Consider the following 12,456-nt stretch of genomic DNA (forward strand, 5'->3'; position numbering starts at 1 on the left):
TGATAAATTTGTTCTCGAAATAATTGGATTCCTTACTGGATTGTTGCTTCCCATGTTGAACCTTGCTAGAACTTCTTGAGCATATCCTCTTTGACAAATAAAAACCCCATCTTCATATTGTATCACTTCTATTCCAAGAAAATGTCTCATCCTTCCCAAGTCAGTCGTGTCAAAATCTAACTTCATTGAGGTTTTAAATTCATCACACATGCTTATATTATTTCCTGTGAAGATCAAATCATCAACATAAAGGAAAACTCTCAAAATGTTACCTTCATTTTTCTTGGTGAACAAAGTGTGTTCACTAGAGCACCTTTCAAATTTTTCTTTTGTAAAGTATGCCTCAATTTTGATGTACCAAGCTCTCGGTGCTTATTTAAGCTCATTTAAACCTTTCTTGAACTTGTAGACTTTGTATTCTTCTACTTTCTTGATAAATCCTTCAGGACGTTGTACAAATACTTCCTCTTTGAGATCACCGTGAAGAAAAGCCTATTTCACGTCAAATTGATATACTTTCCATCCATGTTGAGTTGCCAAAGGTAATAGTACCCGCACGGTGTAAAGTCTTGCCATTGATGCAAATACTTCCATATAATCCATTATATACCATTGTGCATAACCTTTTCCTGCCAATTTTTTCTTAAATTTTTCAACTTTCTCACTTTCATGTGTCTTTGCCTTGAACTTTTGTGACTGAAACGATGTCGTCGCCGCAGTCCAAGGAAAATCATGTAATCTATTTAATATCATTTAATCTTTGATGAGCTTCTTCTTTAGAATCAGAGATTTTATAGAGAACTTTTTTGGCTTTCCCTAATCGGCCCTCGGCAACGAGCCATCTCGGCGACTCTGGCATGGCTAATTCAGCTATGGCTAGGAATATAGAAGGGATGACACCAATTCCAAGCATCACTCGCCAATCATAACAGAGTGGCAGCTTTGAAAATCCATAGTTTGAGATGTATCCGACTAAAATACCTCCATTCAAAATTACCTGAAAATAGCTTGTTTCTTTAGACTTGAATTCAACTATCTGTGGCAACTATAATTGATTATTCTACATTCCATTCTATCATAGAGCGATTTTTCATTGGCATGTAATATATAATAATCTCAAATTTAACTTCAATTAATTTATAATCTCAAAGGTAAATAATTAAAGAAAACATAAATTAGTTATAAAACTTGCCCCATGTAAGGAAGAGAGAAATGCTAGTAAAACTTCATATTTTGAATCTTGATATCATGATTTTCACACTATTTCAATTTCTATGAAAACAGTAAAAACGTATCCAAATCCATGACACCGATTCTTGTCTGATTCTCGATCTTCTTTCCAATTATTCTCTCCTCTCTTCCTTCTTCCTTATGTGTATCTATGATGATAAAAATACTTTTGTGTATTTGTGAGAAAAATGAGAAGGAATGAGAAAAGTGTTGTTGTTTGTCCAAAGGTCCTTATTTATATTCATCTTACTCCAACAAACACATTTCATTCCAAGAGACATGTCCCAATATCCATGAAGTGAGAGAAAAGGGATTTATATTTTAAATTTCAAAATAAAACCCCATTGACTTAATTATCCATCAACCCAAATAATAATCACATTAGAGTATCCTTTATTTAAGCCAAACTTTTAATTATATGAGTCATAATTATTGGGTTAATGAATTAATCCAATATTCTCCCACTTGACTCATGTGGAAACTTGATGTTTCACTCTTATACTATAATTGTGCACCATTCATTAAAAGTAGCAAGTCATTGTCTTTAATGAATTGAAATGATCGGATCATGACAGTCACAAATTATTCATCAACTTGATTCCTTCCATGCATCATGAATCAATCCAATTCAAATAAATTTAAGGGATACAATAACGTGTCTTCATGTATTTATAAAGACACTCTTGTCATCACATATCAATAGTAATGTATAATATGAATAACAAAACTCAGTAAAAACATAACCTTAATTGAATTCACAAGTGTCATATAATACGAACATTAAACTATACATGTATATATACCAATCATATTATAATGTTAACAAGGACTTTTACATAATGCTCATCCTTTCTACATGGCCAACAAATGTCTTGGGCGGTAAACCTTTAGCTAACAGATCCTCTATCATTAAATCTGTACCAATATGTTCAAATGAAACTTTTTGTTTCTGTACTTCTTCTTTCACTGATAAGTACTTCAATTCCTTGTTTTTAGCACCTTTAGAATATTTATCATTCTTAGAGAAGAAGACAACTACAATAGCTATACTATATACAATACCAAGCCCTAAGATGAAGTTCCGCAACCACAATGATTGAATTGTGGCCTTAAAGCATGCCCCAAATTCTGCCTCCATAGTAGAGGTAGCAATGATGGACTGCTTTCCACTTTTCCATGATATTTCTCCTCTAGTCAGAAGAAAAACATATCCAAATGTGGATTTTCTTGATTCCACACATCCTGAAAAGTCTGAATCTGAGTAGCCAACCACTTCAAGTTGATATGATCTTTTATAAGTGAACATGTAATCTTTGATGCCTTGTAAGTACCTAAGAACTTTCTTTGCAGCTTTCCAGTTATCCATTATGGAATTACTTTGATATCAACCCAACATACCAACGGAAAAACTAATATCTGGTCGAGTACATGTTTGGGCATACATCAAGCTCCCAACTATTGATGCATATGGAATAAACTTCATTTTCTTTCGTTCTAATTCATTTTGGGGACATTACATTTGACTATATTTGTCCCCTTTTTGAATAGGAGCTATCCCAACAGAGCATTTATCCATTCTAAATCTCTCTAATATTTTATTTATATAGCCTTTCTGAGACAATCCCAACAGTTCTTGTGATCTATTACGAAATATTTCTATTCCTATCACATATGATGCCTCACCCATATCCTTCATTTCAAATGTATTGGAGAGAAACTTCTTTACATCATGTAAGAAAGAAAAATCATTGGCAGCAAGTAAAAGATCATCAACATATAAGACTAAAATTATGAATTTGCTCCCATTAACCTTCATATAGATACACCGATCTACGATGTTCTCAACAAAACCATATGACAAAACAGTATTGTTAAATTTGAGATACCATTGTCTGGAAGCTTGCTTTAGTCCATATATTGACTTCTTTAATTTACACATTAAACTTTCCTTTCCTGTAGTAACAAACCCTTCAGGTTAAGCCATATACACTTCTTCCTCTAAGTCACCATTTAGAAAGACGATCTTCACATCCATTTGGTGAAGCTCTAAGTCATAACGAGCCACCAAAGCTAAAAAAATTCTCAAATAGTCCTTCTATGAAACAGGAGAAAAGGTTTCTTTGTAGTCAACACCATCCTTTTAAGTTAAACCGTTGGCGGCAAGTCTAGCTTTATATCTTTCAATATTATCTTACGAGTCTCGTTTGGTCTTAAAGACCCATTTACATCCGACCTGTTTTGAACCTTTAGGCAACTCAACTAGATCCCATATATTATTGTCATCCATTGATTTTAACTATTCTTTCATATCATTGATCCAATTTTCAGAATTGTCACTTTCCATGGCATGTGTGAATGAGACTGGATTCTCATCGATGCTCAAGTCACATTCATGTTCAAGTTAATAAATAAAATAATCTTTCGAAATAGCTGGTCTTCTTTGCCTTTCATACCTTCTTACTATTATTTCTTGTGTTTCTTCATTCACTTGTTCTTACTCTTTTGTGACTTGTACATTGTCAATCGGTTCATCAACTATATGTTTATTTTATGGGTTTTGAATATTAATTTGTTGTCTATGTGTGTTGTATGACGGTACCACAACCAGAGGGACAACAACCCGAGAAGACTTTGTAGGTGAAGAATATTCTTCACGAGTCTCCATAATATCCATTTTATGTGATTTCTCACTCCAACTGAACTGGGAATTTTCAATAAATTGAGCATTACCAGACTCAATTATTCTCATACTATGATTATGATAGTAAAATCTATACCCTTTTGATTTTTTAGGATACCCAATGAAAAAACTACTAATGGTTCTTGCATCAAGCTTCTTTTCATGTGGATTACATGCCCTTACTTCAGCTTGGCATTCCCAAATATGAAGATGCCTTAAACTAGGTTCCTTCATGTTCATAGCTCATAAGGAGTCTTAGGAATTCCCTTGCTAGGAATCCTATTAAGAAAATATGCAACAGTATTTAATGCATAAGTCCACAATGATAATGGTACATTGCTATAATTTATCATTGACCTAACCATATTCACGAGAGTACGACTCTACCTCTCAGCCACACCATTTTGTTATGGTGTGCCAGGCATAGTATATTGTGCACATATACCACGATTTTCGAGAAACTTTACGAATGGACATGGACATTCCTTTCTCATTATACTTTCCATAATATTCACCACCTCTATCAGACCTCACTATATTTATTTTCCTATCCAATTGAATTTCCACCTCATCAATGAATACTTTTAACATGTCCATTGATTGATATTTTTCATGCAATAAATACAAGTAACAGTAACGTGAGAAGTCATCAATAAAAGTGATAAAATAATTTTCTCCTCCCCAATAAGGAATATCGAAGGGACCACAAATATCAGTGTGTATCAATTCAAGGAGTTCACTGCTTCTTGTAGACGAACTCTTAGATATTTGTTTGGTGTGTTTTCCTTTAATGCAATCCGAATATATATTCCAGTCACCAAAATCTAATTGAGGTAATATTTCACCTTTCATCAATCCCATTACTCTTTCTTTGGATATGTAACCTAATCTTTGGTGCCACAAATAAGCAGAACTCTCATTATTTGTACTTCGCTTACTACCAACAACATGTTCAATATTAAACAGAGATTCTTTGAAATTAACATAAAGATTAAAACGATATAAACCATCAACTAAAATACCAGAACCATAATAGTATGAATTTATAAATAAATAAAATACATTATTTTCAATCCTAAAATTAAAATTCAACCCATCCAACTTTGCAACAGAAACTAAATTCCTAGCATATCTTGGTACATAAAGACAACTTTTCAGATCTATATGATAACTAGTATCCAAGATCAATCAATACGTCACAATTTCCTCTATTCGTGCCTTAATTATGTTTCCCATATAAAGAAGCGTTTCACTTCCTTTTATGGTTTGGATCGAAAGGAATCCCTGCATAATATGTGACACATGAGTTATCGCACCTGAATAAAGCCACCAAGTATTATTTGGTACTTCAATAAGATTTGATTCAAATTTTATGGAAACATAAAACATACCTTTCTTTTCAAACCACATCTTTCTTTTAGGATAATCCTTTTTGAAGTGTTCGTTCTCCTTGCAGAAATAACACTTCTTCTCCTTTTGGACTCCGCCCTTATTAACCTTTAAAGGAGCTTTGCCCTTCTTCTTGTCCTTCTTGTCGGGTTTGACCTTATTGCAACTGGTTCCATCTTGAGTCGTGAGATGAATAGAATGATCTTTCATTTTTGTAGCCTCTATTCTTCTTGAACCAACATGGCCTTAATTTCTTGAAAGTTCCATTTTTCTTTGATGTAGTTGTAATTCACCTGGAACTGCCCAAACTCAAAAGGAAGCGAGTTAATGATAACATGTACAAGAAAAGATTCATTCACATCCATACCTAAGGACTTCAATTTTGCTATCAAACTTTCCATTTGAGTCACATGATCATGAATGGGTTGAGACCATTCAAACTTTTTAGTTGTCAACTCACTCATCAAATTTCCCACAACAGATTTGTCTGTGATTTCAGAATTTGAATACTCTTTCATATTTTTCATAAATCTCCTTTCATTTTCAGTGTTGGGTATAAATGGCTTAACATTTTCAGCCATTGTCATTCTCATCAAGTTCAAAGACAACCCGTTGGACCTTTCCCAAGCCTTAAAAAGAGACCTTTCATCTTTCGTACTGTCCTCCATAATGGCTGCAGGCTTCTCATCCATTATCAATGCCATGTCCAAGTCCATAACACCCAGTTGAAACTGAATCATTTCAGACCAATCAGCATAGTTCAGCCCATTGAACTTTGTCATTGCATTGCCAAGGTAAACATATTAGTAGCAACTGCAAACATTTAAAAACACGCTCATACGTTAATGCTTTGAATAAATTCTATGGATTCAAGCTAATTTAAATTTAATCATGTAGCTAAATTCACCTTTGGGTGATGCATAAATACATTCCAATAAAATAAAACGATACTAAATGAATATACTTTGATGAAGAATTAATCATTCTCAAAATAACATGCATGTATATCTTTGGATATACAAGTAACAAGTATGTTAAGAAACACTTTAATTTCTATGTATATCTTTGGATATACAAGTAACAAGTATGTTAAGAAACACTTTAATTTCTATGTATATCTTTGGATATACAAGTAACAAGTATGTTAAGAAACACTTTAATTTCATTAACTATAAATCATGATCCATCTTTGAATTATCTAAATATGTCTTATAATAGTAAATATCATTTAACATGTTATTCATATAGCATCAAATCAAAATTTAGAATTATAAACTTTAATGAATTTGATTACTTCAATGATTAATAAATTCTATTTTGATATAAAGTTGCTACGTGGTTATTATTATAAATCATGTACTGTATATTCAATTACATATATTGTGCTTGTTTCAAATTCCATCTATATTTTAAAACTTTCGGTACTACCCAACCACACCACAAATCATTATAATAGTTTAACAATTATTGGGTAAGAATTTAATTAATTTAAATTTAAAGACTTTAATTTTATTTTTGGCTTTGAATCTTTAAATTCATGATACATACTGAAAGCAAATTTTTAATACTACAACATACTTTCTTTTAATAAAGTAAAAGAATATCCCATTATTCCATGTCTTTTCTATAACTTTATATTTAATAAAGTATTTTAACGGTAAAAATTTGCTTGTCATATAACCAGAATGTACCACTTGCCAAAATGAAAATTGATGCCTCTTTGATAATATTAGCAATAAAAAACCACGTAACAGATTAATAGTATGAACTAATGCATATTTATGATTCACTCATTACCCCCAATGTAGATTGCAAGGCATATAGTATATAGTGCATAAAATTTAATCCGCATGCAAACAAAACATTTTTTTTTACACTAATATTTATCATATTTTGATTTATTATTATTGGAAAATTATAATATCGATAATTAAGACTATGATACCAACGCTTAGAAAAATTATAATATCGATCGCAAGGCATATAGTGCATAGTTCATGGAAAGTCCCATAAGGATAGCTCCGACGAAGAAAATTACTCCGGCGAGAACAATTGTGTAACGCCGACCAATCCAATCGGAGAGTCTCCCTGCTATGTAAGAGCCTATGGGGGAGTAAATATTTATGATGCATAGGAGAATTTCGATCTTTAGGTGGGTTACTTTAAGGTCTCTTTTGATATAGATGGCTGCTCCACTCATCACACCAATATCTGTTACAACAATAACATCGTATATAGTTGTTATAAATTGCATGATCACATAGATTCATCTAGTAATAGAAATGAGTTTACGGTATGATTGTTTTGTACTCACTGTATCCAAGTAAGGTAGAAGTCATAGAAGCCAAGATAGCACACGTAAAAGAGAACTTGTTCCTTTTGGACTTGTTTTGAGGATCAAAATCTTCAAGAGATTTCAAAGCTTCTGTTGCTTCTCCCTCAGCCATCTTTGAGTTTGTTAATAAGGATGATGATGATTGTGTTTGGATCTTGGGTAGCTTTGAATAGATAGCTGGCCACTAGTCAGTTGTTAGTGTCTGTTAGTCAATCAATCATTGCAATTTCTGAAGTAGATTCTTCTATCATCTCAACCTCACCGAAATTAGGATGCCGGTCCTCTTATATTTTTTAGTTAGGCTATTTCTTGTTTTCTTAATTAACTAACTTAATGATTGATTCTCATAAAAAAAACAAGAGTAGAAAAAATAATAGATTAGTGATTGATATTAATGCATCAATTATAAAACAAATCTTTTGGTCACATAAGACACTCACGTCCAAGATAAAAATAGTCTCAATTTTTTGCCACTATATTTTGCTTGTGTGTGTTTAGCATAGGAGAAAATCCGTTAAAGTGTAATTCGAATTCACATTAGTTATATTTTAGAGTTAATTTGAGTTTCATTTAGAGTGGTTCTAATAGTATAAATTATTAACCACATTTCAGTTGTAATAGTTTTGCGTGTAATCATTTTTCATCTAAAGTTAGTTACATATTTATCTTTCTCTCTTCCATCATCTTCTTCATCTTTAACCCTGTGCTCCAACAATTTATATTTAGAGCCCTAATTCAGATTTATGAATGGGAAACACGAGTGTACGTGATGCATGTGTGATTGATTCTGCTCATTCATTCATAGTGAATTGAAGATTTGAATCGAAATAGAACCACGTATCTTGATTCTGAGGGATTGAAAAACACGAGTGTTAGTGAATTTTGTGTGAATTTGTGATGACACTCTGTCATTGCATGTTTTCGGTTGAAGAAACGGATTAAAACAAGTCAAAGAGGAGAAAAATTGAAGGATAAAGATCAAAGATAGATGCAAAAATGATTAAGTATGAAGAAATAATGACTTAGTAAAAATCAGATGGAAAAATGAGCAAAACAGGTACAGTTACTGAAATAATCATGTGCGGCATCGCACGCGTGATAGAAAATTATTGTCAGCATTGCGTGCGTGATGCAACCTATCACTCGCGCGATATATCCTTTTCTAGGTCTATTCTGACGCGTTCTTGACTTATTTGACTGATATAAAAACGAGTTTTTTTTTGCATCTTTTCAAGGATTCTGCATTTTGAGACTGAAAGTGACGGTAAAGAGCACCAAGAGGGTGATTTTGAGAGCATTGGAAGGCATTGAAGGTCAGTTCTTCAAGGATTTTCAGATGCAACCTTCATATCTTTGCTTGGTATTTGATTGTATCGTTATGAGTAGGTAAACATCTCTAAGTTAGGTTTTGTTTGATGAACTTATTTTGAACCTGTTGGGACATATGTTTAATTTGTCATTGCATGAATAATTGGAGTTATATTTCTATTCAATTTCCTCTTTTGCTTAATGTTTTTTTACGTGAGATACTATTTTAATCTGTTCTTGGGCACATAGGGGAATACTAACCATTATTCTATGTGTTAGAACTAGGGAAATTATTGTACTTACACTGGTTGAATAGGGATAAGAGACCCCGAGTAGTGACATTTGAATTAACGTTTTATTGCATCGCCTAATTTCACTTACGCTGGTTGAATAGGGATAGGAGACCCCGAGTGAGAACTAATTATCTATACACTAAGGAATTGGGTATGATGGTTGTGTTGATTCGATGTGAAAATATAATGACTTTCTCATTCATGTAATGTATTAGACATCAACAAGGGAGAAATAAGGGATTTTAAACAAAACCTGGCTACTTTCATCTTATTTCAGAACAAGTTTTATTTTTTTTGCATTAAAAGTCACCCCCACCCAATTGTTACTTTTTATACGTGCACAACTATTGTTTTGTTAAATAGCAGTCCTTGTGGAATCGATTTTTTTTATTACTGTGACATTATCGATACACTTTCTGAGAAATCATCAAGTTTTTGGCACTGTTGTCGGGGACTGTTGATAATTTCAATAAGGCAACGCTTGTGAAACATTTTGTTTAGTTAGTTTTTTATTTTCTTGTAAATTGTTTAAATAGAGTGCTACTGAGATACTTCTTGTTTGTGTATGCGCAACTCAGGATTGGCATTGACACCATTCAATCCAAAATTGAAAGGACTACACGTGCCATCAGGAGAGTGGTTAGAGAAGCAACTTTAGCTCAAAGAATCTTAGTAGAAGATAATTTGATGATTTCTTTGGACGCTGAAGAGGAAATCACCATGGTAGTTGTACCACCACCACCCACTATGGGGGACTACTGCAAAAGAACTGATGAATGATATGTTTTTAGAGGGGTTGTACCGGCATATCCTGCTAAATTTGATATAAATAACTATGGGCTTTTAGGTTTAAAAGACAATTCGTTCGACGGGAACACCATTAGAGACCTGTGAGAGCATCTTGCTCGCTTCTACGAAACAAGCTCGATGTGCATGCTAGCTGAGGTCACTGAAGACTAAGTCAAGTTGAGGTTGTTTGGTTTATCGCTAATTGGAAGAGCCAAAGATTTGGTTGCTTTGCCTTCAAAATGGAACTATACAGACATGGAAAGAATTGGAGGACGAATTCTTGGAGAGATTCTTCACCAGTACTCAGTTTGCTGAGTGAAGAGCTGAAATTACAAATTTTAAGCAACCGGAAATGAAATCATTGTGTGACTCATGGGAAAGGTTTAAACTTTCATTATGCATGTGCCTAAATCATAGCATAAATAACAAGGAGCAAATGCATAATTTCATAAAAGGTCTCAAGAGTTAAACAAGCATGCTTTTACATGCTTCCATAGGAGGCACAATCAGAACAATGACCGAACCACAAGTTAAGGACCTGATTGAAAAGATGTGCTTGAATGAATATCGTTCAAAGAGTGAAAGGTCAGTAAAAATTGAAATTGTAAGAATACCAAAAGGTATGTTAGCTATTGATACTCATACTGCACTTTTAGCTCAAATTGAATTATTGAATAAAAAGCTAGCTGAAAGAATCGAGTGAAGAAGCACTTTGGAAGGATCGAGTGAAGAAGCTCAATTTGCAAATGGAAGGTGCACTTTGAAAGGATGAAGTGAAGAAGCTAAATTTGTAAATGGAAGGTGCACTTTGGAAGGATGAAGTGAAGAAGCTCAATTGCAAATTTCCAAAAAAATAATCCTTATTCTAATACCTATAATCTAGGATTGAATGATCACCCAAATTTCAGATGGAGCAACAATCAGAATACAAGTGCAAGTCATGGTATTCAGAAAAATCAACCAGCTCCGATCCAAAGGAAACCTTCACCACTGGAAGAGACCCTACATAAATTCATCTAGTCCACTTAGAGCAGTTTTGAACAGGTACATAAACAACATAAAACAATGAGTAAGAACCATGATGCGTCTATAAAAATTTTGAGATACAAATTGGTCAACTATCTCAACAAATAACTGTTTTACCTAGTTCGAGTGGAGGATTTATATGTAACATTGTGGACAATTCTAGAAATGAGACTTGTAAGGATTTAGAAACATGTTTTGAAGTAATCACCAACTGGGGTGAGGATGAAATAATGGAGGAGGACTTGATTGAAGAGGAAAAATTAGGGGTTGAGAAAGATGACAGTAAAAATCATAGTGACCAAGTTAAGAAGGGAGACACCATTGGACAATTAATAGACAAAAACTCCCTTAGGAGAAGAACTAAGAAGCAGATTCTTAATGAGCCTAATCCAGAACTATCCGATTACATAAAACCACCATATCCTATAATTAAGAAGAAACCGATACAGGAAGGTGATACAAGGTTGTTTTCCAGGTTTATAGAAATGTTAACCAAGCTTCAAGTAAGTATTTATTTTCATGAAGTTTTAGAGCTAATTCCCAAGTTTTCTAAATTTATGAAGGCATTTCTAAATGGTACAAAGCAGAAGTTGGACAAAGAACAAGTAAACATGGTTGAGAAATGCGATACGGCAGTGCCTGAAACAATAACACCAAAGATGAAAGATCCATGTAAGTTTACCATCATGTGCACCATTTGTGGGGTAAAGATCCCACACGCTCTATGTGATTGAGGGTAAAGTATCAATGTAATTCCCCTTGATAAGGCTAAAGAATTGAATTCAGGAAAGATCATACCGACTAATATGGCTCTTACCTTGGGTGATTTATCTGCCACTTACCCTCATGGTATCTTACATGACATGTTAATACATGTCAACGGTCTAGTTTTTCCTACAGATTTTATGGTAGTCGAAATGAAGGGAGACACATGTGGTTCAGTGATTCTCAGACGCCCATTCTTGGCAACCGAGAAAGCATTAATAGATGTGGAAACCAGTGAACTTAGCTTGAAGTTCAATAAGGAAAAAGTGGTTTTTAATGTGTATGAATGGACACCGTATGTAAATGATCTGGAAACATGTTACCAGATGGAAGAAAAAGGTAGCAAGGTTAACAAAGGAAATAAGAAAGGTAAATTATTCGGCGTGAGGGTATCCCTTGCGCCTGCTGTGACTTAGACATGGATCGTCAAGCTAATGACGGTGGATGGATCTTTAATGAAACTTTAATTCTACCATATTATATGGTCTTATATCTTGTAAAACCAATCTTAATTTGACAATATTAGCCTATGGTCTTTAAGTACCTACAAAAATAATTAATATTACTTTCTAGGTACCCAATATTATTTGTGTCCTCTTGGGTTAGTTCTGTTCCTTACCCATACATACTCACCATAAAGA

The 12,456-nt window shown here is 33.5% G+C and overlaps 1 protein-coding gene across 1 annotated transcript; it reads right to left on the reverse strand.

Annotated features, from left to right (window-relative positions):
• Positions 1 to 739: 739 nt before the first annotated feature.
• LOC127100362 (polyol transporter 5) lies at positions 740 to 7,875 on the reverse strand. Its single transcript, XM_051037501.1, has 4 exons — positions 7,614 to 7,875; positions 7,269 to 7,510; positions 2,228 to 2,308; positions 740 to 1,021 (listed from the first exon to the last, which is right to left on the reverse strand). Exons 1-4 carry the CDS (start codon positions 7,744 to 7,746, stop codon positions 740 to 742), a joined length of 738 nt encoding a protein of 245 aa, XP_050893458.1. The 5' UTR covers positions 7,747 to 7,875.
• Positions 7,876 to 12,456: the final 4,581 nt, after the last annotated feature.

This window comes from Lathyrus oleraceus, chromosome 7 (assembly GCF_024323335.1).
Source record: "Lathyrus oleraceus cultivar Zhongwan6 chromosome 7, CAAS_Psat_ZW6_1.0, whole genome shotgun sequence".
NCBI classification, from domain to species: Eukaryota; Viridiplantae; Streptophyta; class Magnoliopsida; order Fabales; family Fabaceae; genus Lathyrus; species Lathyrus oleraceus.

What these genes read in the sequence shown, in the direction of transcription:
- LOC127100362 (XM_051037501.1), bottom strand. Translation starts at nt 7,746, where the DNA reads ATGGCTGAGGGAGAAGCAACAGAAGCTTTGAAATCTCTTGAAGATTTT. An exon ending in TTCTACCTTACTTGGATACA is followed by an intron (nt 7,511 to 7,613) that starts GTGAGTACAAAA and finishes TTGTTGTAACAG; the next exon opens with ATATTGGTGTGATGAGTGGA. An exon ending in ATGATAAATATTCTAAAGGT is followed by an intron (nt 1,022 to 2,227) that starts GCTAAAAACAAG and finishes GTTGAATTCAAG; the next exon opens with TCTAAAGAAACAAGCTATTT.